This window comes from Salmo salar, chromosome 01, assembly GCF_965601325.2.
Source record: "Salmo salar chromosome 01, fSalSal1, whole genome shotgun sequence".
Classification (NCBI taxonomy): domain Eukaryota; kingdom Metazoa; phylum Chordata; class Actinopteri; order Salmoniformes; family Salmonidae; genus Salmo; species Salmo salar.
Window position 1 is genome coordinate 176482501 of NC_138291.1, and position 27159 is coordinate 176509659.

A 27159-nucleotide genomic window follows, 5' to 3' on the forward strand; every position below is an offset into this window, starting at 1 on the left:
GGACAGTTTGATTTCACAGAAGTGTGATTGACTTGGAGTTACATTGTGTTGTTTAAGTGTTCCCTTAATTTTTTGGAGCAGTGTATATAGTATAAACAGTGTATCTATGCAACCAATGGTGTGGGATGTGGACATATCTCCAACACAAGATCATGTACGAATTTCCCCCAATTTCTTTTTTTTTTGTGGGGGGGGACAAACATTACTTTAAACATTTTGTTTGTAAATAATTTGCTGAACTCTGTCTACCAGTAGTCACACAATGTACCTATTGATTTTATACAGTATCTCTTAGTAGGAAGCCTTTGCATTAGGAACACAGAAGTTGTTGCAGATTACCAGGAGTTTTTATGAGTAGTTAGGATATTTGCCTTGATTGATTGAAGGAATCTAGCCTGGGTACCAGACTGTTCAACAAGGCTACATTGTTGCTATGGCAAGACATTGACTTGTTCCCCTAAAGCAGAAACAGACTGGTAACCAAGTAACCAAGGGGGCCTCCCGAGTGGCGCAGCGGTCTAAGGCATCACTACAGACCCGGGTTCGATCCCAGGCTGTGTCGCAGCCGGCCGTGACCGGGAGACCCATGAGGCGGCACACAGTTGGCCCAGCGTCGTCCAGGTTAGGGGAGGGTTTGGCTGGCCGGGATGTCTTGTCCCATTACGCTCTATTTTATGTATTTTTATTTCACCTTTATTTAACCAGGTAGGCCAGTTGAGAACAAGTTCTCATTTACAACTGTGACCTGGCCAAGAATAAAGCAAAGCAGTGTGACACAAACAACAACAGTTACACATGGAATAAACAATCGTACAGTCAATAACACAATAGAAAAAGTATATATACAGCGTGTGCAAATGAGGTAATATTTGCGACTCCTTGTGATGGGCCAGGTGCATGCATGCTGACTTCAGTCTGCAGTTGTACGGTGTTTCCTCTCACACATTGGTGCGGCTGGCTTCCGGGTTAAGCGAGTAGTGTGTCGAGAAGCAGTGCGGCTTGTTTCGGAGGACGCATGGCTCTCTACCTTCGACCTCTCCAGAGTCCGTACAGGAGTTGCGGCGATGGGACAAGACTGTAACTACCAATTGGGGAGAAAAAGGGGTAAAAGTAACCAAGCTTTAAAGAGTCTGAATATTACAGCATACAGTATCTGTCATTTACCGTTTACATATGTGGCATCACCATCACCATGAGTCATTCCTCATTTTGTCTTCATCCACTGAGCTGAATTTGCCAATGCGATCAGCATGGGTCGTCCCCCTCTGTTGTTTCTCTCCATTCAAGCGTTCAATTGCTCAGGCATTCATCACGATGGCAGCCTTGCACGATGTTCCTGTTGTCCTTTAGTAGCTTCCCCTCCAGTCATGCAAATGAGCTCCTGAACCGAGGGAGACCCCACAGAGAATCAGGCACCGTTTGTCCCCTCCTTACTCTCCAGACTGGGTTCAAATACTATTTGAAATAATTTCAAATATGATAGCCAGGCTTAATTGAGCTTGCCTGACCCAATGGAACCAATACACTAACCGCAAAGTACACTTTGATCATCTGGCTCTCAAGGCAGTCGAAGGCAAACGCTTCAAAGTAGTTGAAAGATTCCTAAAAGTTTTTGAACCCAGGTCTGTTCCTCTACTCCTTCGCTTTAACTCTTTGGCATTTTGGTGGAAACTCCGGCTTGAGCCTAATCCAAGTTGGCAAACAGTGGCCAAGGGAAAGGCCTTTTTTTCCCCTTTTCACCTCTGACTACCCCTACCATTCCACGGTCCATTCACAAAATCCAGCAGAGTGACGCAAGGCCCTCCTCCAAGAGCGGACGAGGGGGATGCCTTTCAACCAGACCTGGGCTCAAACAGTATTTGAAATCTTTCAAATACTTTGAGTGTTTGCTTTAGCCTTCCTGGAGTGCCAGGTGGGAGAGGTTTGCAGTTTTGGGAGTTTTCTATTGATTTCATTGCAGTCGGCAAGCTCAATCAAACACACACACACAGATAGATATATATATATATATTAGTATTTGAACCCCGGTCTGCTGTTAAGTTCAGATTGCTACACTCCATGTAAAATCAAGGACCCCCCCCCCCCTCCCTCATCCCCCATTCCCGATGCCACAGTTCCCAGAGGGGGTCCGACCCAAGGGCTTCATGGGAAGTGGTTACCATGATTAGAGGGATGAAAGACTTGTTAGGGGGTCAAAAGCTTCTGTCAGTTGAGCGTCCCCATGTCACAATGCCATCGCTTGTCTCCCCGTCCCTCTGCGCTTTGGCAAGGTTTGGTGTATACGCAAGAATGACGCAGGACTGGGCAATGATCCACACAACTGCTTTGTTGCTACCTTGAAGACTGCAAGTCTTTTGGGATTGTGGTGTGTTTGTGCTGTGCTGTCTCCCCCCCAAACAATTTTAAAGTATTTGTCTGGCAAAATAATGCAGAGATTTTTTATTTTTTAACTAGGCAAGTCAGTTAAGAACAAATTCTTATTTACAATGACGGCCTAGGAACAGTGGGTTAACTGCCTTGTTCAGGAGCAGAACGACAGATTTTTACCTTGTCAGCTCGGAGATTCGATCTAGCAACATTTTGGTTACTGGCCCAATGCTCTAACCACTAGGCTACGCTGCCACCCCAGAATTGGGACATTAAGTTTCTTAACCTCTAAAATATTCCTATGTAAATGATTATTTTAAAGTGAATGGCGTGGTAATATCAATAGCTGGAATCTCTACATGTATTTTAAAAGGCATACAGTAGTACGGGCTTTACTCAGTTAAGTTTATTAAAGGGATAGTCCACCTAAATACTTTTATTACGTTTCCATACCTTGAAAGTAATCCTTTAATTTAGTGCCAATATTTCCAATTGATTTGAGATTGAGGCTAGATAGATGTCATGGAATATGGACTTAATGCCACTTGATGAAGGTTTGAGGAACTTTACGTTTATTTATTATAATTTGTCTTCCCCAAATTGGTAGTTTACAGTCTTGTCCCATTGCTGCAATTCCCGTACGGACTCGGGAGAGGCGAAGGTCGAGAGCTTTGCGTCCTCCGAAACACGACCCAGCCAAGCCGCATCGCTGCTTGACAACACTGCTCGCTTAACCCGGAAGCCGGCCACACCAATGTGTCGGAGGAAACACCGTAAACCTGGTGACTGATGTCAGCATGCTCCCGGCCCGGCAATGACATCCCGGCCCGGCCAGCCAAACCCTCCCCTAACCCGGACGACGCTGGGCAATTTGTGTGCCGCCTCATGGGTCTCCCGAACGAGGCCGGCTGCGATACAGCCCGGGATCGAACCCGGATCTGTAGTGACTCCTCAAGCACTGCCTTAGATGCAGTGCCTTAGACTGCTGTGCCACTCGGGAGGCCATTTTTGATTCGTCTAAAATCAGGTGAATTCTCTGTTAGTTCACCATAACTGGAGATGTACAGGATGTACAGCTCGCCCTGTGGAAGATCATGCTTTGGTATACAGAATGTAACTGTGGAAGGTGAATTATGGGTAACACCTTCTTTGATTCACCTTTTTATAACACATTATAAATGCACTTTTAGTAAAACCCTATAGTGCATCGTAAGACCTTGCTATAAACATTCATAACAGCTCATTTTGGCAGCCTTTTATAAATATCAATGCTTATTGCATTAAACACAGGTGGTGATATGAGTAAAACATGCTATGAGCATTCATTATAGCTCATGGTTCCTTAGAAGAGATGCATAAATTCCTGTTATGTATTTATAATGCATGGCAAAAATGTGGCTCTAAAGAACGTGTTAATGAATTATTTTGATATTTACAGTAGGATTGACAATGCAAAATCTGCATGGATGTCCGATAGTCTTGATCTTAGCTAGCTGAAATCACTTACATGCTTTCAGGGTGAGGTTTGCTCTCACCTCAACTCCTGTCTCTGACTGCGCCCTCCTGTCTCTGCCTGCGCCCTCCTGTCTCTGCCTACGCCCTACTGTCTCTGCCTGCACCCTACTGTCTCTGCCTGCGCCCTCCTGTCTCTGCCTGCGCCCTCCTGTCTCTGACTGCGCCCTCCTGTCTCTGCCTGCGCCCTCCTGTCTCTGCCTGCGCCCTCCTGTCTCTGCCTGCGCCCTACTGTCTCTGCCTGCGCCCTCCTGTCTCTGACTGCGCCCTCCTGTCTCTGCCTGCGCCCTCCTGTCTCTGCCTGCGCCCTCCTGTCTCTGACTGCGCCCTCCTGTCTCTGACTGCGCCCTACTGTCTCTGCCTGCGCCCTACTGTCTCTGCCTGCGCCCTACTGTCTCTGCCTGCGCCCTACTGTCTCTGCCTGCGCCCTCCTGTCTCTGCCTGCGCCCTCCTGTCTCTGCCTGCGCCCTACTGTCTCTGCCTGCGCCCTCCTGTCTCTGACTGAGCACTCCTGTCCTTCTTTAAGATGAGGCTGCTTGCAGTTGTACCTTGTATCTATACTTATCTGTTGCTGCCATCTAGTGTTTAACATAGATAGGCAGGCTGAAAGGACTATGACTTGTAAATATGTTATTTGATTAAATGTATTGTTGCACAAATCTAGGTAAATAATTAAATATATGCAGTAGATTAATATATTAAATGTCATTTATTGTTGCATCCCTGAAAAAAGTTGGATGAATAAATGTTGACGCCTATCTAAAAAAATAATTATGCTAGCATTCTCACTCACCCATACCCATCATGCAGGCTGTTGCATTGCGAGCATTCAATACACCAACAAAAATGTACTGAATATTTCTGCATATCGTGAATTAAATAAACTGACTTTCTTCCTCCTAGGTGGAAAGGAGAGAATGTGGCCACCACAGAAGTTTCAGAGATTCTCGGAAGTTTGGAGTTCCTGCAGGAAGTGAACGTCTATGGCGTTACTGTGCCAGGTCAACATCCTTTCTGACATCATTAATACGTCTATGGTGTCACTGTGCCAAGTCATAGTTCTAGCTGACATCATTAGTACAAATAAATTGATTATTATATATATTCTTTTTTTATGGTACAGAGCAATATTGGACCTAGTTGAAAATGTTTGCCTAATATAACTTCAGTTTAGTATAATCATTATTATAGAACCATTTTAGCACCTTTTCTTGGCAAATGAATATGCAGGCCAAAATGTCTCACCACAAAACGTTATAGGGCAGCAGCTAGCCTAGCGGTTAAGAGCATTTGGTCAATAACCGAAAGGTTGCTAGTTCGAATCCCCCAGCCGACTAGGTAAAAAAAATGGTCAACGTGCCCTTGAGCAAAGCACTTAACCCTGGTTCCTCTTGTAAGATGCTCTAGATAAGTGTCCGCTAAATTATATAAATGTTTATCTGATTCATACATGCTTAGTACCCCCGTCTTACAATGTGTTGCAACCGCATGATATGCATATAACGTTACCTAATTAGTTTTGTAAAATTGCCTTCGGCCCACATTGTGTCAACTGTATTGATTGGTGAAGATGGGATCACATGACATTTTGGTGAAAAACATTAAACAACATGTATGTAACATTTAGAAGTAGCCTTGACAGCCTCATAGGAGCAGGATGGAGCATGATGTACAAGTACACCCCCATGAAACTAGTCAATCACAGGGCCTTAGGCGGCAGGTAGCTAGCTAGTGGTTAGAGCGTTGGACTAGTGACCGAAAGGTTGCAAGATCGAATCCCCGAGCTGACAAGGTAAAAATCTGTTCTGCCCCTGAACAAGGCAGTTAACCCACTGTTCCTAGGCCATCATTGAAAATAATAATTTGTTCTTAACTGACTTACCGAGTCAAATAAAGGTAAAATCAAATTTAAAAACGTGAGATTCATTCTGTTCCTTGGCTGTCATTGAAAATAAGAATTTGTTCTTAACTGACTTGACTAGTTTAATAAATAAATTAAAAAAAGTAAAAATCTCCTTAACGCTGAGTGCCAAGCAGAGACACATTGGGGCCCATTTGTACAGTCTTTGGTATGACTCGGTCAGTGCTCAAACTCCCAACCTTTCAATCTCACGACAGACACCCTAACAAGGCCACTAAGTTGGCGTGTAACGTTATCCTTATTGTTTATATACAGGTTATGAAGGCAGAGCAGGTATGGCAGCCATCGTCTTAAAGATGGACCAAAAGCTGGATGGTAAAAAACTCTACAACCATTTGGTCCAAAGTCTCCCCGCTTACTCGTGGCCCTGGTTTCTACGGATCCAGGTAAGACAATCCTGAAACCACATGTGTCCATTCAGAGAGAAATTATCCCCACACAAAACTGCAACTTATTTTAAAAACGTAATGAGTGACGACTTATAATGAACTGTGTGTGATTTTATACATAACGTTAATATACGGTTGGTACTGGAGTGTACCACCGTAATATGGATAAATCAATTAAATAGTTTGTTCTTGTCTTTGCAGAAACTGTATTGAAACCATGCTATAAATGCATACGATTCAATACAATAATCTTAAATGCATAGTTAAAAAAATTCACAATAAAAAGAACAATCCCTTCAACTCTAACCCAAAATATTGTTATATCACATTTAGAATTTCAACCCCCTGACCCTTTTCAACATAAACTCTGTCCTTTGTCTTCCATAGACATCCATAGATGTGACCGAGACCTTCAAGCAGCAGAAGAGGAAGTTGGTGCAGGAGGGCTTCAGTCCTGAGGCCGTTCAGGAGTCCCTGTATTTCTTGGACCTATCCCAGAGAGACTACGTCCCACTCACTCAGTCTCTGCATGATGACATCGTCTCCGGAAAGATACGGCTCTAGGCTGTTGAGTCAGTTCAGCAGGACTAAACAGAAAGGTGTATTTCTGATTTTATAACAGGTTTATATACAGTAGTGTTTAAAGGTGTTATTTACCCAGGAAGCCTCACTGACGGACTGTGTACTGTGCATCTGAGTTTCAGCCACGTTTTTTTTTTTCTTTGAATTTTAGTTTCCATTAAGGGATTATACAATATGGTCATTTTTATCAGATGCTTTTATCCAAAGCAATTTACAGTTAGCACCTGTATACAGTAAGACTGAGCCATCCGAGCCAGCAAAACCACATAGTTTACCTAAACGTTAATACCTCAAAAGTGGTCCAAAAAGAGTCCATATTTTGCACCGTCCATTGTGTACTGCTAGATGGAACATTACGAGAATATGCAGGCCTCAATCCAACATGAAATGGAAAGGTTGAAAACGTCAAATTCTATCTAATTGAATTTAAATGTAATTACATTTTATGTCCTATGTGGCATCACATGCTAATCCGCATACCACGTTTCAGTCAGCACGTGCTACAGCAGGTTAACCCTTAAAGCTTGACTCATTTATGACCTGCAATTGTCTTTTCCTGTCCACAACTCTGGGCATGAATTATGTCCCCAAATTAAGACTGAGTTTTTCCTGGTCATGAACAACTTCCAGCCATAAGTATGATTTACAAAGCTATTAAGTTATGGAAATGAATTAATGATTTTAAGACTTGCAACTGGTTTTTATCAAGTGTGACCACAGTGATTTAGTTCTTATCAATGGCAAATGTAATTTAACCTTTACTTAACCCGGAAAAAGACCCTTGAGGTTAGAAACCTCTTTTGCGATTGGTACCTGAGCAGGAAATGCAAAACTAACCCAGTTAATCCCACCATTTTAATCCACAGACCTTTTCAGAAACTAGCTGCTTTTGCATTACTACTATGTGACATTTTGAATAATGACCGTGCATATTGTATGTATGCCCTGGATAACGTGGATTATTTTGTGTTTATGATTAGGTATTAGATTATTGCATAGATTTTATGTGAATATATTTTGTGTGTGTGTTATATATATATATATAATATAAATATATATATATAATATATATATATATATATATATATATATATATATAGATATGTATGTATGTCTGACAATTTATTTTGCGGTTATGAAGATAATGTCATAACAGCACACGGGCGACTCACTTACAGTGAATTGCTACGACTCTAGACGTACATATCTGCATCCGCATTCCTAAAAGTGTATATTGACCGACAGAAGGAACATTTTAGTTTAGGCATAAGGGTCAAAAAATGTATTCAGGTTACGTTTAGGGTTAAGGAGGTGAGAGGGTTGAGGAGGCGTCGTGAGGGGGTGGTTGGGAGGCCAGGACGGGAGCGCCCGCGCCCCCTCTGAGGGTTCGCCATTCTTCTGGCCTTTTTATGTTTTGATTCCATCACTAATATCTCCAGTCATCCTAAATGTGGTGTTATAACATGTACTCTTGTCAAACAACATTACATTCCCATTGCCTTTGTTTCTGAGACCGTGCTAGGACATAATCTGTCTGTTGTCATCTTAAAAATTACACCCGGTTTTTAAAGTGATGTCTGACCCAGATTGATAAAAAATGATGTACATTATAACGTTCCTTTCAGTTGAAATAAACCATAGTATTTACATTGCAATGTGTGCCTGTGTGTATGTCTAGCTGTTTCACTCCTCTGTAAGTATGGCTATTCCCTGATAATACACATGTTGCATTATTGCTTACATAGACAGTAATTGCCTGTAGTTATTAGACAATATAATATATATATATATATTTTCTAACACACGTTTGTCATTGGAATGATAAGTTATATCACCTGTTTAATATCCTGTTTCTGTCACTGTATTTCTCTCTCACAGAATAAAAAAAAATCTTCACAAAATGTAAAGTTACACTATGATGGTGTTTTCCTAATGGTATTTTGGACCTGTAACCCACTTTGAAGATTTTATTCATTTATTTATTTCACCTTTATTTATCCAGGTAAGCAAGTTGAGAACAAGTTCTCATTTACAATTGCGACCTGGCCAAGATAAAGCAAGCAGTTTGACACATACAACAACACAGAGTTACACATGGAGTAAAACAAACATACAGTCAATAATACAGTAGAAAAATATGTCTATATACAAAGTGAGCAAATGAGGTGAGATAAGGGAGGTAAAGGCAAAAAAAGGCCATGGTGGCGAAGTACATACAATATAGCAAGTAAAACACTGGAATAGTAGATTTGCAGTGGAAGAATGTGCAAAGTAGAAATAGAAATAATGGGGTGCAAAGGAGCAAAATAAATAAATGCAGTAGGGGAAGTGGTAGTTGTTTGGGCTAAATTATAGATGGGCTATGTTCAGGTGCAGTAATCTGTGTACTGCTCTGACAGCTGGTGCTTAAAGCTAGTGAGGGAGAGAAGTGTTTCCTGTTTCAGAGATTTTTGGAGTTCGTTCCAGTCATTGGCAGCAGAGAACTGGAAGGAGAGGCGGCCGAAGGAGGAATTGGCTTTGGGGGTGACCAGAGAGATATACCTGCTGGAGCGCATGCTACAGGTGGGTGCTGCTATGGTGACCAGCGAGCTGAGATAAGGAGGAACTTTACCTAGCAGGGTCTTGTAGATGACCTGGAGCCATTGGGTTTGGCGACGAGTATGAAGCGAGGGCCAGCCAACGAGAGCGTACAGGTCACAGTGGTGGGTAGTATATGAAGCTTTGGTAACAAAACGGATGGCACTGTGATAGACTGCATCCAATTTATTGAGTAGGGTATTGGAGGCTATTTTCTAAATGACATCGCCGAAGTCGAGAATCGGTAGGATGGTCAGTTTTACGATGGTATGTTTGGCAGCATGAGTGAAAGATTCTTTGTTGCGAAATAGGAAGCCAATTCTAGATTTAATTTTGGATTGGAGATGTTTGATGTGAGTCTGGAAGGAAAGTTTACAGTCTAACCAGACACCTAGGTATTAGTAGTTGTTTACATATTCTAAGTCAGAACCGTCCAGAGTAGTGATGCTGGACGGGTGGGCAGGTGCAGGCAGCGATCGGTTGAAGAGCATGCATTTAGTTTTACTTGTATTTAAGAGCAGTTGGAGGCCACGGAAGGAGAGTTGTATGGCATTGAAGCTCGTCTGGAGGGTAGTTAACACAGTGTCCAAAGAAGGGCCAGAAGTATACAGAATGGTGTCGTCTGCGTAGAGGTGGATCAGAGACTCACCAGCAGCAAGAGCGACATCATTGATGTATACAGAGAAAAGAGTCGTCCCAAGAATTGAACCCTGTGGCACCCCCATAGAGACTGCCAGAGGCCCGGACAACAGGCCCTCCGATTTGACACACAGAACTCTATCGGAGAAGTAGTTGGTGAACCAGGCGAGGCAATCATTTGAGAAACCAAGGCTATTGAGTCTGCCGATGAGGATGTGGTGATTGACAGAGTCGAAAGCCTTGGCCAGGTCAATGAATACGGCAGCACAGTATTGTTTCTTATCGATGGCGGTTAAGATATCTTTTAGGACCTTGAGCGTGGCTGAGGTGCACCCATGACCAGCTCTGAAGCCAGATTGCATAGCAGAGAAGGTGCGGTGGGATCCGAAATGGTCGGTAATCTGTTTGTTGACTTGGCTTTCGAAGACTTTAGAAAGGCAGGGTAGGATAGATATAGGTCTGTAGCAGTTTGGGTCAAGAGTGTCCCCCCCTTTGAAGAGGGGGATGACCGCAGCTGCTTTCCAATCGTTGGGTATCTCAGACGACACGAAAGAGAGGTTGAACAGGCTAGTAATAGGGGTTGCAACAATTTCGGCAGATAATTTTAGAAAGAAAGGGTCCAGATTGTCTAGCCCGGCTGATTTGTAGGGGTCCAGATTTGCAGATCTTTCAGAACATCAGCTGACTGGATTTGGGAGAAGGAGAAATGGGGAAGGCTTGGGCGAGTTGCTGTGGGGGGTGCAGTGCTGTTGACTGGAGTAGGGGTAGCCAGGTGGAAAGCATGGCCAGCTGTAGAAAAATGTTTATTGAAATTCTCAATTATAGTGGATTTATCGGTGGTGACAGAGTTTCCTATCCTCAGTGCAGTGGGCAGCTGGGAGGAGGTGCTCTTATTCTCCAAGGACTTTACAGTGTCAGAGATCTTGGTAGAAAACAGCAGAGGTGTATTTAGAGGGCAAGTTGGTTAGGATGATATCTATGAGGGGGCCCGTGTTTACGGCTTTGGGGTTGTACCTGGTTGGTTCATTGATCATTTGTGTGAGATTGAGGGCATTAAGCTTAGATTGTAGGATGGCTGGGGTGTTAAGCATGTCCCCGTTTAGGTCACCTAGCAGCACGAGCTCTGAAGATAGGTGGGGGGAAATCAGTTCACATATGGTGTCCAGAGCACAGCTGGGGGCAGAGGGTGGTCTATAGCAGGTGGCAACGGTGAGAGACTTGTTTTTAGAGAGGTGGATTTTTAAAAGTAGAAGTTCAAATTGTTTGTGTACAGACCTGGATAGTAGGACAGAACTCTGCAGGCTATCTCTGCAGTAGATTGCAACACCGCCCTCTTTGGCCATTCTATCTTGTCTGAAAATGTTGTAGTTAGGGAGATTTCAGAGTTTTTGGTGGTCTTCCTAAGCCAGGATTCAGACACGACTAGGACATCCGGGTTGGCAGAGGGTGCTAAAGCAGTGAATAAAACAAACTTAGGGAGGAGGCTTCTAATGTTAACATGCATGAAACCAACGCTATTACGGTTACAGAATTCATCAAAAGAGAGCGCCTGGGCAATAGGAGTGGAGCTAGGCACTGCAGGGCCTGAATTCACCTCTACATCGCCAGAGGAACAGAGGAGGAGTAGGCTAAGGGTACGGCTAAAAGCTATGAGAATTGGTCTTCTAGGACGTCCGGAACAGAGAGTAAAATGAGCAGGTTTCTGGGGGCAATAAAATAGCTTCAAGGTATTCAAGGTACAGACAAAGGTATGGTAGGATGTGAATACAGTGGAGGTAAACCTAGACATTGAGTGATGATGAGAGAGATATTGTCTCTAGAAACATCATTGAAACCAGGTGTTGTCATCGCATGTGTGGGTGGTGGAACTGAGAGGTTGGATAAGGTATAATGAGCAGGGCTAGAGGCTCTACAGTGAAATAAGGCAAACAAATATATGCCAAGAGTGTCAAACGCAATACCTGGAGGACCGTGTGTCTGTAGGTTTTCGCTCTTCTCTTGTACTTGATTGATAAATTAAGGTCATTGATTAATTGGGAACTCTTAATTTGATACGGATTGAACGGAAATAACTAAAAACAAGACACTAGGCCCTCCGGGAAGTGAGTTTGAGAACCCCTGATATATGCAATGTAGCCTATCCACGTAGCCATGCTGGGGACGAGATTATATTCAAATCGCCAGGCTGGGGACAAGATTATATTCAAATCGCCAGACTGGGAACGAGATTATATTCAAATCGCCAGGCTGGGATTCTATACAAAGTATTTATTTCTAAAGTAATATACTTTCCTATATGTAATTGTGCACCACCACCACTAGGGGGAACTAAAATACCCTATTTTCTACCTGTGTATTATATGAAAACAGATTACTGAACGTCACTTCCGTACACTGACACTGAGTCGCCATACTGACAACCATATCACTAATTTGTGTTAAATATAGCCAGAGAGGATGTAAGATAAAACATTAAACATGTTCAAACAAATAGCGGAGGCATTAATTAACATGTCTTCCGGATTGCCACACAGGAAATACCGAGATATAGTGGTACTTTAATTTCAGATGCCTGGGGGGGACCAAACAACCTGCATGAGAGATGAGGAAATTACAGATGGCACTACAGAAGAGCATGTGAAGAGCTGCTCATTAAAAATACTGTGTAGTGCAAGACTATCTATTTATCCAATAACATTATGTTTAAATGCATATAACTGAGAATACTGTATGTTTACGTTGTAATTAATTAACTTCATTTAAACCAATTACATTTACAACTCATTATTTATAAACTGTGGGTTCAATTGTAATGTCAAAGCATTATTATTCATGCTGCAAATAAAACACATTTTCAAGCTACTTTGATAGTAACGTTAATTAGAGATTGTCTTTAGTAGCCAGATTGTCTTTAGTAGCCAACGAATAACAGGCTGTTACAACCCAGAAACAAATCAGTGAAAATGTTTTCTCTGTCTTTTTCTAGAGATATTGTTTTCATATTAAACTGTAATTTCTGCATATCAATAACTTTATTTGTAATGGTGTCTTTTCTCCACATTCTCGGTCAACGTGTGTATGTTGAATGCAGCAGTTTGTAGCTGTCAACTGAAGAAAGACATGTCAACAGTCGTTAGGCGTGAAGTGTATTCTCAAGAGACCGCTGAAATCAGTCACTAGAGGGTCTGTCTCTCGGGCTATAGAGACAGCGGTGTATCTCAAAACACCTCAGTTGATATCTGTGGCTGCTTCTCAGTCAGACCTCCTCTGTGTCCTTCCCGCTGTGACATTACAGGACCGTCTTTGAAACTCAAGAGGCAACACGACATTTTTCGCTCTAAACTTTATTTTTTTCTGTTACGTTTTATTTTAACTTCATGTATTTTGTAGGTATAGGTGATAGTTGGAAAATGCGCTCAATGTAGCCATTCTTGAGATTCATTCCATCGGATTAAATAACAACACATTTACATTGGAAAATTAGACAAAAAAAGTTTGTTTAGGATGTGGACCAAGAGGATTTTTTCGTGCTTGGTTGGACTGGTGGCGTTGACGGGGTTTCTAGTGGTAAAAGTAACAGGACAAGAGCCTCCGACGCTCCGGGGGAAAACGCTTCTCAAGGTGGATGGAGACCAGACGGCTGCCTCAAATCGAGTGAGGAGAAGAGGAAAACAGGAATCCCTACGAGGGTAAGAATAACAGAATTTGAAGTTGAAAGAAAACATGATACCTCAACACCCAACCTGCTCACCTCAAAGTAACATTTGTTGACAATACAAAACAAATATTTAATTAGCAGCATAGATTGTTTGTTGATATCATGAACTGAAGGTAGAAATACTACCCACCAAAAACCCCATACCAATTTCAAATGTCATGACATTGTCAAAATACCAATGTTCCACAAACATAACATGAGAAGAATTTAATATTAAGTATTCGTCTTTTCATCTGAGATAAATATGCAATATGAGTGAGGAATAATTGAAGAAATCAATTAATAAAATGTATGTATCTCTTCATCGACATCTATTTTTATTCTAAATACAGAAGAGTACTTTTGTCGCTCTGTGACCACCATTTATTCTCAACGATCACCCCATGCATTTCAAATTAAAAAGCTTGTGTGAAATAGATTCCTAACTAACCATTGTTCATTTCCGCAGTTCTTAATCAGTATGATTATTTAAAACAATGTGTTGTTGTTTCTAACTCCTTCCCTATAGGCCCAATGTGTGTGGATCACGTTTCCACTCCTACTGTTGTCCAGGCTGGAAAACCTTGCCCGGGGGCAACCAGTGTATCGTGCGTAAGTAGTGCAGCAGATGTTGACGATAATAAAGTATCTCTGTGTTGAGTTGGTCTCTAGGAAATATGTCGTTTTTTTGCATAGGGCTCAGTTGACCATTGACCAATAGGATGTGCTAATTCACATGTCTCATATAACTGTGAAGTAGTGCTTCTGGGTTATTGCATGTGTCTTATGCAATAATTTACAAATTCATAACAAAAGCCAAAGAGCTAATGCATTGAATGATTTCAGAATATTGATTCTACATTTTTGGAAAAGTTCTCTATGGAAACAAGACTTCTCCCATGCAATACGTGTTCCTGGTGTTAGGCCTACATGTTTCTTTAAATACCAATCCTTGCATTATTGGTGTGTCATTATGCCCTAAAGCCATGCTTTGCACCTGTAAAGATACCAAAGAATTGTTGGATAATAAACTATTTTCACTGTACTAATAAGTAACATGGAATGAGAGCAGAAACATCTCTAACAACAACCAGTAAACTCCTCATCTAACCACATAGTGCGCCTTATTAGCATATCCCTTCCCTGGGACTTCTTCCAGCTCCTCCTGGGGGCTCAGCTTGGCCCCCCTTTCCTGAGACTTCCTGCAGCTCCTCCTGGGGGCTCAGCTTGGCCCCCGTTCCCTGAGACTTCCTCCAGCTCCTCCTGGGGCTCGGCATGGCCCCCGTTCCCTGAGACTTCCTCCAGCTCCTCCTGGGGGCTCGGCTTGGCCCCCCTTCCCTGAGACTTCCTCCAGCTCCTCCTGGGGCTCGGCTTGGCCCCCGTTCCCTGGGACTTCCTCCAGCTCCTCCTGGGAGCTCAGCTTGGCCCCCCTTCCCTGAGACTTCCTCCAGCTCCTCCTGGGGCTCGGCTTGGCCCCCCTTCCCTGGGACTTCCTCCAGCTCCTCCTGGGGCTTGGCTTGGCCCCCCTTCCCTGAGACTTCCTCCAGCTCCTCCTGGGGCTCGGCTTGGCCCCCCTTCCCTGGGACTTCCTCCAGCTCCTCTTGGGGCTGGGGCTTGGCTTAGCCCCCCTTCCCTGGGACTTCCTCCAGCTCCTCCTGGGGGCTCAGCTTGGCCCCCCTTCCCTGGGACTTCCTCCAGCTCCTCCTGGGGCTCAGCTTGGCCCGGTAACTTGGCCGGTCACAACAGCAAGAGCAAGGTGTTAGATATTCCCAGAACTCTCCCGTGGTGTCCTAGGGGTCATGCCCAGAACTCTCCTGTGGTGTCCAGGGGGTCATGCCCAGAACTCTCCTGTGGTGTCCAGGGGGTCATGCCCAGAACTATCCTGTGGTTCCCAGGGGGTCATGCCCAGAACTCTCCTGTGGTTTCCAGGGGGTCATGCCCAGAGTTCTCCTGTGGTGTCCAGGGGGTCATGCCCAGAGTTCTCCTGTGGTGTCCAGGGGGTCATGCCCAGAACTATCCTGTGGTTTCCAGGGGGTCATGCCCAGAGTTCTCCTGTGGTGTCCAGGGGGTCATGCCCAGAGTTCTCCTGTGGTGTCCAGGGGGTCATGCCCAGAACTATCCTGTGGTTTCCAGGGGGTCATGCCCAAAACTCTCCTGTGGTTTCCAGGGGGTCATGTTGGAGTCAGTAGAGTGGACCTCCTGACTCCTGAAGGGCTGTTGACTCTGGAGAGGGGCCAGAGGGAAGTATCAGAGTTCAGGCTCTCCCATTATTGACATATCAATATTAGATGTGAGCTTCAATTATGCTGCATGCTAGTTGAATGTATCCTCTGCCAAATACACTGAGTATACACCTTCCTAATATGGAGTTGCACCTCCCCCCTTTTGCCATCAGAACAGCCTCAATTTGTTGGGGCATGGACTCTACAAGGTGTCGAAAGCGTTCCACAGTAATGCTGGCCCATGTTGACTCCGATGCGTCCTACAGTTGTGTCAAGTTGGCTGGATGTCCTTTGGGTGGTGGACCATTTTAAACTCAGCAAAAAAAGAAATGTCCCTTTATCATCGACCCTTTATCATTCGTAAAAATCCAAATAACTTCACAGATCTTCATTGTAAAGGGTTTAAACACTGTTTCCCATGCTTGTTCAATGAACCATAAACAATTAATGAACATGCACCTGTGGAACGGTCGTTAAGACACTAACAGCTTACAGGCGATAGGCAATTAACGTCACAGTTATGAAAACTTAGGACACTAAAGAGGCCTTTCTACTGACTCTTAAAAACACAAAAAGAAAGATGCCCAGGGTCCCTGCTCATCTGCGTGAACGTGCCTTAGGCATGCTGCAAGGAGGCATGAGGACTGCAGATGTGGCCAGGGCAATAAATTGCAATGTCTGTACTGACGAGACGCCTAAGACAGCGCTACAGGGAGACAGGACAGACAGCCGATCGTCCTCGCAGTGGCAGACCACGTGTAATAACACTTGCACAGGATCGGTACATCTGAACATTATACCTGCGGGATAGGTACAAGATGGCAACAACAACTGCCCGAGTTACACCAGAAACGCACAATCCCTCCATCAGTGCTCAGACTGTCCTCAATAGGCTGAGAGAGGCTGGACTGAGGGCTTGTAGGCCTGTTGTAAGGCAGGTCCTCAACACACATCACCAGCAACAACCTCGCCTATGGGCACATACCCACAGTCGCTGGACCAGACAGGACTGGCAAAAAGTGATCTTCACTGACGAGTCGCGGTTTTGTCTCACCAGGGGTGATGGTCGGATTCGCGTTTATCGTCGAAGGAATGAGCGTTACACCGAGGCCTGTACTCTGGAGCGGGATCGATTTGGAGGTGGAGGGTCCGTCATGGTCTTGGGCGGTATGTCACAGCATCATCGGACTGAGATGTTGTCATTGCAGGCAATCTCAATGCTGTGCGTTACAGGGAAGACATCCTCCTCCCTCATGTGGTACCCTTTCTGCAGGCTCATCCTGACATGACCCTCCAGCATGACAATGCCACCAGCCATACTGCTCGTTCTGTGCATGATTTCCTGCAAGACAGGAATGTCAGTGTTCTGCCATGGCCAGCGAAGAGCTCGGATCTCAATCCCATTGAGCACGTCTGGGACCTGTTAGATCAGAGGGTGAGTGCTAGGGCCATTCCCCCCAGAAATGTCCGGGAACTTGTAGGTGCCTTGGTGGAAGAGTGGGGTAACATCTCACAGCAAGAACTGGCAATGAGGACTGCAGTACTTAATGCAGCTGGTGGCCACACCAGATACTGACTGTTACTTTTGATTTTGACACATTTTTGTTCACTTTGTTCAGGGACACATTATTCAATTTCTGTTAGTCACATGTCTGTGGAACTTGTTCAGTTTATGTCTCAGTTGTTGAATCTTGATATGTTCATACAAATATTTACACATGTTAAGTTTGCTGAAAATAAACGCAGTTGACAGTGAGAGGACGTTTCTTTTTTTGCTGAGTTTAGATACACTTTGGAAACTGTTGAGCGTGAAAAACTCAGCAGTGTTGCAGTTCTTGACACAAACTGTTGCACCTGGCACCTACTACCATACCCTGTTCAAAGGCACTTAAATCTTTTGTCTTGCCCATTCACCCTCTGAATGGCACACACACACTATCCATATCTCAATTGTCAAAAAATTGAACAATCCTTCTTGAACATGTCTCCTCCCCTTCTGATTGATTGAAGTGGATTTAACAAGTGACATCAGTAAGGGATCATAGCTTTCACTTGGATTCACCTGGTCAGTCTATGTCATGGAAAGAGCAGGTGTTCTTAATGTTTTGTACACTCAGTGTATATTCTACTTCAATTTCTTGGGCACACATAGATAGCATAGGTATTATTATTCAATGCTATCGGGGTAAAACAGGATTCTCAAAATCAGACACATAAGTTGCTTTCTTGTGACCCTCAGAGGATTCTTTATGATTACTATTGTATATTACAGTTTGAGTTACCACCTAAACCTAAACATGCACAACAATGTTACTATAGACCAGTGGAAGTCGGTGACGTTTAAGATGAGGGAGTACAGTCAGTAAGAAGTTTAGCACTTTGACAGACAGGCCTCGTGGCATTAAATTAGTAAAACCAAAAGCTTACCTTGATCTGGAAGAGTTCCAGTGTTGTGTTGAATAGTCATAGCCAGCTAGCTAACATAGCATCCCTCTGTTTGACCAGGGTGTTTGAGTAGGTTAAACTAGCTAGCTGCATTTGCTAGCTAAGTAAGGCTGAGGAAAAAAAAATTACAATACCCTCTCTCTCTCTCTTGCTTCTCTGTCATTTTGGAAGAAATTAAGTTGTTCAAAACTGTTCAACTATTGTCTTTCTCTCTCTTTGAGTCAACTACTCAACACATTTTATGCACTGCAGTGCTAGCTAACTGTAGTTTATGCTTTCAGTACTAGATTCCTTCTCTGATCCTTTGATTGGGTGGACAAGATGTCAGTTCATGCTGCAAGAGCTCTGATAGGTTGGAGGACGTCCTCCGGAAGTTGTCATAATTACTGTGTATATCTATGGAAGGGGGTGAGAACCATGAGCCTCCTAGGTTTTGTATTGAAGTCAATGTATCCAGAGGTGGACGGAAGCTAGCTGACCTCCTGCTACACCATGGCACCATCGACAGTGCCATGGTGCTACCCTACGGAGTGCTGTTGAGGCTACTGTAGACCTTCATTGCAAAACAGTGTGTTTTAATCTATTATTTGGTGACGTGAATATATTTAGAATAGTTTTTGTCTAAAAAGCATAACTTTTAAAATGTTTCACTATTTTTATTTTTTATGAAATTCACTGATGAGGATGGTCAAATCAAATCAAATCAAATTTATTTTTATATAGCCCTTCGTACATCAGCTGATATTCTCAAAGTGCTGTACAGAAACCCAGCCTAAAACCCCAAACAGCAAGCAAAGCATGTGAAAGAAGCACGGTGGCTAGGAAAAACTCCCTAGGAAAAACTCCCTAGAAAGGCCAAAAACCTAGGAAGAAACCTAGAGAGGAACCAGGCTATGAGGGGTGGCCAGTCCTCTTCTGGCTGTGCAGGGTGGATATTATAACAGAACATGGTCAAAATGTTAAAATGTTAAAATGTTCATAAATGACCAGCATGGTCAAATAATAATAATCATAGTAGTTGTCGAGGGTGCAACAAGCACGTCCGGTGAACAGGTCAGGGTTCCATAGCCGCAGGCAGAACAGTTGAAACTGGAGCAGCAGCACGGCCAGGTGGACTGGGGACAGCAAGGAGTCATCATACCAGGTAGTCCTGAGGCATGGTCCTAGGGCTCAGGTCCTCCGAGAGAAAGACAGAAAGAGAGAAAGAGAGAATTAGAGAGAGCATATTTAAATACACACAGGACACCGGATAAGACAAGAGAAATACTCCAGATGTAACAGACTGACCCTAGCCCCCCGACACATAAACTACTGCAGCATAAATACTGGAGGCTGAGACAGGAGGGATCAGAAGACACTGTGGCCCCATCCGATGATACCCCCGGACAGGGCCAAACAGGCAGGATATAACCCCACCCACTTTGGTCCTCCCCTTCCTCCGCTAAGGAGCCTCCACTGCTATAGACCACCTAAACCTAAACTGGCACAACAATGTTACTATAGACTACCTAAACCTAAACTGGCGCAATTCCAATAATGGGTGTAATAACTGTAATGCTAGGAAATATGTTAACGAGCCCCTGACATGATTTTGCGTTACTAATACATTGGGTTTTCTATGGGTTGTAACTTCCACATTCCTGTTTTCTCATTGCACTGCACTGCTTGCAAGGTCTATGTGATTTTGTTTGCAAACTTTGTTTGTACTGTATTTAGCGAAGGCTAGGACAAGCTCTTAGTCTGACCTATGTACTGCATTAGTTCTCAAATAGGGTCTGACGGACAATGTTCATTTACTCTACACTCTTGTGTCCTCATCCACTCAGCCATATGCCGGAACAGCTGTGGAGATGGATTTTGCTCACGGCCCAACATGTGCACATGTCCCAGTGGCCAAATTGCTCCAACCTGTGGGACAAAGTCCAGTAAGTATTCCCCCATGCTACATGTTGCCTTTTTTATGGTTCCTCTCCAATATTAAACCACAAATGTTTTATGAGAGTGTTTTGTATATGTTTTGTTTATTTCACCTACAATATACTGTCTGCCAATGGTTTTACTAGTATTTTTAACTTTTGAATTTCACCCAAACAAAAGAGAGCAAATAAACCCGTATTTTGACTGCTGCTATATAAACATCCTGTTTATTTCGTACAACCCTCCTCTGCTCTCTCACTTCACATGAAAGTTGTGAATGGGATGTTGACCAATATGCCGTGGTCCTGTCCTATTGCTCCTCTAGCCCAGCAGTGTAACATCAGGTGTATGAATGGTGGCCTCTGTGCTGAGGACCACTGTCAGTGTCAGAAGGGCTTCTCAGGCTCCTATTGTGGACAACGTGAGTATACATTATAATGTAAATGCAGCCTGTTTACACAGCGTAGTATATACAGTAAGCACCAATTGTGTTAAGTTAGCATTGCAAGTATTCGTTGGCGTTTAGGCTACTTGCATTAATTCACCAATGTATAATATATATATATTTTTTTGTTGTATTTTACCCGCTTTTTCTCCCCAATTTTGATCTTGTCTCATCGCTTCAAGTCCCCAACGGGCTTGGGACAGGCGAAGGTCGAGTCATGTGTCCTCCGAAACATGACCCGCCAAACCGCGCCTCTGAATCCAGCTGTACCATTTATGTCGGAGGAAACACCGTTCAACTGACGAATGAGGTCAGCCTGCAGGCGCACGGCCCGCCACAAGGAGTCACTAGAGCGCGATGAGCCAAGTAAAGCCCCACCGGCCAAACCCTCCGCTAACCCGGACGACGCTTGGCCAATTGTGTGCCGCACTATGGGAATCCCGGTCATGGCCGGTTGTGACACAGTCTGGGATCAAACCCGGGTCTGTAGGGACCCCTCAAGCACTGCGATGCAATGCCTTGGACCGCTGCGCCACTCGGGAGGCTCACCTACATTTTTTACCATTAACTTAGTGTTTGTCGCCTATAGTCCCTGTATAGACTCCATGGGAGATCTAAGGGCTTCCCCCAAGTTCATCACTGTGTAGACTGTAGCCCGTGTGACAAACTGCAGCAAAAACAGTTGGCATAGATAAATTAGTAGATGTATTTTTACATATATACTATTACTATCAAACAATGGTATGGTTATTGCGGATAATACATTTCTTAAGGACTTCACATTAACATGTCCCTCCAGATCCCCAAAACATCCTAATAACCACGGTATATGGTTAGTACACGTGAGTTTAATGGGCCAATGCCTTCATGTATAGTTCAGATCCAGGATATATAGTTCAGATCCAGGATGTATAGTTCAGATCCAGGATGTATAGTTCAGATCCAGGATGTATAGTTCAGATCCAGGATGTATAGTTCAGATCCAGGATGTATAGTTCAGCTCCAGGATGTATAGTTCAGATCCAGGATGTATAGTTCAGCTCCAGGATGTATAGTTCAGATCCAGGATGTATAGTTCAGATCCAGGATGTATAGTTCAGCTCCAGGATGTATAGTTCAGATCCAGGATGTATAGTTCAGATCCAGGATATATAGTTCAGCTCCAGGATGTATAGTTCAGATCCAGGATATGTAGTTCAGATCCAGAATATATAGTTCAGATCCAGGATGTATAGTTCAGCTCCAGGATATATAGTTCAGCTCCAGGATGTATAGTTCAGATCCAGGATGTATAGTTCAGCTCCAGGATGTATAGTTCAGATCCAGGATGTATTGTTCAGATCCAGGATGTATTGTTCAGCTCCAGGATATATAGTTCAGCTCCAGGATGTATAGTTCAGCTCCAGGATGTATAGTTCAGATCCAGGATCTATAGTTCAGCTCCAGGATGTATATTTCAGATCCAGGATGTATACTTTAGCTCCAGGATGTATAGTTCAGATCCAGGATATGTAGTTCAGATCCAGGATATATAGTTCAGCTCCAGAATGTATAGTTCAGATCCAGGATGTATAGTTCAGATCCAGGATGTATAGTTCAGATCCAGGATATATAGTTCAGCTCCAGGATGTATAGTTCAGCTCCAGGAAGTATAGTTCAGATCCAGGATCTATAGTTCAGCTCCAGGATGTATATTTCAGATCCAGGATGTATACTTCAGCTCCAGGATGTATAGTTCAGATCCATGATATGTAGTTCAGATCCAGGATATATAGTTCAGCTCCAGGATGTATAGTTCAGATCCAGGATGTATAGTTCAGATCCAGGATGTATAGTTCAGATCCAGGATGTATAGTTCAGATCCAGGATGTATAGTTCAGATCCAGGATGTTTAGTTCAGCTCCAGGATGTATAGTTCAGATCCAGGATATATCGTTCAGATCCAGGATGTATTGTTCAGCTCCAGGATGGATTGACACTGAAAGGGCCTGAAAGGTTCTTGCCCTGCCATGAAGCAGGGCCCCGTAACCGGGGCGTAACCGGGGCATTAAGCCGCCATTAGGGCTCCAGCCCCTCGCAGGGTGAACAAAGGGTTAGAGGGGCCAACATGGCTTACATTTGACCCCGAAACAGCTGTCGTCACCTGGAAGGCTTATAATCCAGCAAATTTTGGGCTTTCTCGAGTGAATGTGTAAATCACAGAATAGGTAGCAGCTTGATGGACTGGTAGGAGGAGAGGAGGGACAGAGGGATAGTGGGATAGAGGTAGATAGATAGAGAGATGTAAGGGATAGAGGTAGATAGAGGTAATGGATAGAGGGATAGAGGTAGATAGTAGTAGATAGAGGTAGATAGAGGTAGATAGTAGTAGATAGAGGTAGATAGTAGTATATAGAGGTAAGGGATAGAGGGATAGAGGTAGATAGTAGTAGATAGAGGTAGATAGTAGTAGATAGAGGTAGATAGAAGTAGATAGAGGTAGATAGTAGTAGATAGTAGGTAGATAGAGGTAGATAGTAGTAGATAGTAGTAGATAGAGGGTAGAGTAGTAGTAGTAGATAGAGGTAGATAGAGGTAGATAGTAGTAGATAGAGGTAGATAGTAGTAGAAAGAGGTAGATAGTAGGTAGATAGAGGTAGATAGTAGTAGATAGAGGTAGATAGAGGTAGATAGTAGTAGATAGAGGTAAGGGATAGAGGGATAGAGGTAGATAGTAGTAGATAGAGGTAGATAGTAGTAGATAGAGGTAGATAGAGGTAGATAGTAGTAGATAGAGGTAGATAGAGGTAGATAGAGGTAGATAGTAGTAGATAGAGGTAGATAGAGGTAGATAGAGGTAGATAGTAGTAGATAGAGGTAGATAGAGGTAGATAGTAGTAGATAGTAGTAGATAGAGGTAGATAGTAGTAGATAGTAGTAGATAGAGGTAGATAGAGGTAGATAGTAGTAGATAGAGGTAGATAGAGGTAGATAGTAGTAGATAGAGGTAAGGGATAGAGGGATAGTGGGATAGAGGTAGATAGATAGAGAGATGTAAGGGATAGAGGTAGATAGAGGTAATGGATAGAGGGATAGAGGTAGATAGTAGTAGATAGAGGTAGATAGAGGTAGATAGTAGTAGATAGAGGTAGATAGTAGTATATAGAGGTAAGGGATAGAGGGATAGAGGTAGATAGTAGTAGATAGAGGTAGATAGTAGTAGATAGAGGTAGATAGTAGGTAGATAGAGGTAGATAGAGGTAGATAGAGGTAGATAGAGGTAGATAGTAGTAGATAGTAGGTAGATAGAGGTAGATAGTAGTAGATAGTAGTAGATAGAGGTAGATAGTAGGTAGATAGTAGGTAGATAGAGGTAGATAGTAGTAGATAGAGGTAGATAGAGGTAGATAGTAGTAGAAAGAGGTAGATAGTAGTAGATAGAGGTAGATAGTAGTAGATAGAGGTAGATAGAGGTAGATAGTAGTAGATAGAGGTAAGGGATAGAGGGATAGAGGTAGATAGTAGTAGAGGTAGTAGAGTAGATAGAGTAGATAGAGGTAGATAGTAGTAGATAGAGTAGATAGAGGATAGAGTAGATAGAGTAGATAGAGGTAGATAGAGGTAGTAGTAGTAGAGGTAGATAGTAGTAGATAGAGGTAAGGGATAGAGGTAGATAGTAGTAGATAGAGCTAGATAGAGGTAGATAGAGGTAGATAGTAGTAGATAGTAGTAGATAGAGGTAGATAGTAGTAGATAGAGGTAGATAGTAGTAGATAGAGGTAGATAGTAGTAGATAGAGGTAGATAGTAGTAGATAGAGGTAAGGGATAGAGGTAGATATAGGTAGATAGTAGTAGATAGAGGTAGATAGTAGTAGATAGAGGTAGATAGTAGTAGATAGAGGTAAGGTATAGAGGGATAGAGGTAGATAGTAGTAGATAGAGGTAAGGGATAGAGGTAGATAGTAGTAGATAGAGGTAGATAGTAGTAGATAGAGGTAGATAGTAGTAGATAGAGGTAGATAGTAGTAGATAGAGGTAGATAATAGTAGATAGAGGTAGATAATAGTAGATAGAGGTAGATAATAGTAGATAGAGGTAAGGGATAGAGGTAGATAGTAGTAGATAGAGGTAGATAGTAGTAGATAGAGGTAAGGGATCGAGGTAGATAGAGGTAAGGGATAGAGGTAGATAGAGGTAGATAGTAGTAGATAGAGGTAGATAGTAGTAGATAGAGGTAGATAGTAGTAGATAGAGGTAAGGGATAGAGGTAGATAGTAGTAGATAGAGGTAGATAGAGGTAGATAGTAGTAGATAGAGGTAGATAGTAGTAGATAGAGGTAGATAGTAGTAGATAGAGGTAGATAGAGGTAGATAGAGGTAGATAGTAGTAGATAGAGGTAGATAGTAGTAGATAGTGGTAGATAGTAGTAGATAGTGGTAGATAGAGGTAGATAGTAGTAGATAGAGGTAGATAGAGGTAGATAGAGGTAGATAGAGGTAGATAGTAGTAGATAGAGGTAGATAGAGGTAGATAGTAGTAGATAGAGGTAGATAGAGGTAGATAGTAGTAGATAGAGGTAAGGTATAGAGGGATAGAGGTAGATAGAGGTAGATAGTAGTAGATAGAGGTAGATAGAGGTAGATAGTAGTAGATAGAGGTAAGGGATAGAGGTAGATAGAGGTAGATAGTAGTAGATAGAGGTAGATTGTAGTAGATAGAGGTAGATAGAGGTAGATAGTAGTAGATAGAGGTAGATAGTAGTATATAGAGGTAGATAGTAGTAGATAGAGGTAGATAGAGGTAGATAGTAGTAGATAGAGGTAGATAGTAGTAGATAGAGGTAGATAGTAGTAGATAGAGGTAGATAGAGGTAGATAGTAGTAGATAGAGGTAAGGGATAGAGGTAGATAGAGGTAGATAGTAGTAGATAGAGGTAGATTGTAGTAGATAGAGGTAAGGGATAGAGGTAGATAGAGGTAGATAGTAGTAGATAGGACTTGGCAGAAGGTTGCATGTTGACCTAGCCTAGCTATGCTGGGAGACTGTTAGAAAGTGTTGAGGGGGTGGGGGGAGAAAACTCTCAGAATGTGCAGGCTAATGTTTGACTTTCGTCTTCAAAGCGGAGGCCCCCTTGGCACCGCACACAGCGAGTTTGGGTAGATGGGTGGTGGGGGAGAGGGGCCGGGGGTGTCGTTGCCTGGTTTCTGTTAAAACAACTCACACAGTCGTGGCGTAAACAAAGGAAGCAGAGGAAATATGTCGCAAGCAGTTTGACAGCTTGAAGTCCTCTCCCTACACCTTGGCTGGCTCAAGTCTTCTTGCTTAAGTCTTCTGGCTAACCGAGATTTGGATATTTTTGAAAATCCCATTGAATCTAATGAGGATTCTAGCCACTACGCTGATTAGCCTTCACTGGCAATAGACAATTAGGAAGACACACCTCCCCCAAACCCCATTGCTCAAAGTGCCAACATAAATAACCTGGCATCTGTTTCAAAGGGAAAATAGAGAGACAATTGGAAACCAGGGGAATTTGACCCACTTCTGTAATCATGGCTTGACAAAGACCATGGAAAAATAAGGCCCTCAGATGTGCAGTTGGGCGTGTGTGTGTGTCTGTCTGTCTGTTTCAGCCGTCTGCGATAGTAAGTGCTAGATGTGCAGTTGTGTGTGTGTGTGTGTGTGTGTGTGTGTGTGTGTGTGTGTGTGTGTGTGTGTGTGTGTGTGTGTGTGTGTGTGTGTGTGTGTGTGTGTGTGTGTGTGTGTGTGTGTGTGTGTGTGTGTGTGTGCATACATATGTGTGTGTGTGACTAACTGAAACTGTGTGTGTGTGTGTCTCTGTTTTAGCCGTCTGCGATAGTAAGTGCCAAAACGGCGGGCGCTGCATTGGACCCAACCGGTGCGCCTGTGTCTACGGGTTCACTGGGCCCCAGTGTGAGAGAGGTAAGAGCCCAAGCCTATGGAAACTCTTCGTCACTCATTTATTTATTTTTTCATAAAAAATGTTTGGGGGTGGAGGAGAGGTGTCGCCTGGCAAGTCTCACTTCTACCGAAAGGGTTCTAGGGCTGTCCCCATAGGAGAACCCTTTCCGGTTCCAGGTAGAATCCTTTCCGGTTCCAGGTAGAATCCTTTTGGGCTCCAGGTAGAATCCAGGTAGAATCCTTTTTGGTTCCAGGTAGAATCCTTTCCGGTTTCAGGTAGAATCCTTTCCGGTTCCAGGTAGAATCCAGGTAGAATCCTTTTTGGTTCCAGGTAGAATCCTTTCCGGTTTCAGGTAGAATCCTTTCCGGTTCCAGGTAGAATCCAGGTAGAATCCTTATTGGTTCCAGGTAGAATCCTTTCCGGTTTCAGGTAGAATCCTTTCCGGTTCCAGGTAGAATCCAGGTAGAATCCTTTTTGGTTCCAGGTAGAATCCTTTCCGGTTCCAGGTAGAATCCTTTCCGGTTCCAGGTAGAATCCAGGTA

General features: G+C 43.4%; 2 protein-coding genes across 2 annotated transcripts in view; both read left to right on the plus strand.

Moving 5' to 3' along the window:
• LOC106571805 (long-chain fatty acid transport protein 6) overlaps positions 1-7795 on the plus strand; it is a 19291-nt gene extending 11496 nt beyond the window's left edge. The window contains exons 8-10 of the mRNA XM_014145272.3: positions 4783-4880; positions 6056-6186; positions 6577-7795. Of these exons, the coding sequence (XP_014000747.3) occupies positions 4783-4880; positions 6056-6186; positions 6577-6753 (406 nt within the window). The 3' untranslated portion in view covers positions 6754-7795. The remainder of the gene's footprint in view (positions 1-4782; positions 4881-6055; positions 6187-6576) is intronic.
• A 5384-nt stretch (positions 7796-13179) lies between these two features.
• fbn2 (fibrillin 2) overlaps positions 13180-27159 on the plus strand; it is a 213287-nt gene continuing 199307 nt past the window's right edge. The window contains exons 1-5 of the mRNA XM_045693798.2: positions 13180-13676; positions 14214-14296; positions 20178-20276; positions 20594-20689; positions 26542-26637. Of these exons, the coding sequence (XP_045549754.2) occupies positions 13492-13676; positions 14214-14296; positions 20178-20276; positions 20594-20689; positions 26542-26637 (559 nt within the window). The 5' untranslated portion in view covers positions 13180-13491. The remainder of the gene's footprint in view (positions 13677-14213; positions 14297-20177; positions 20277-20593; positions 20690-26541; positions 26638-27159) is intronic.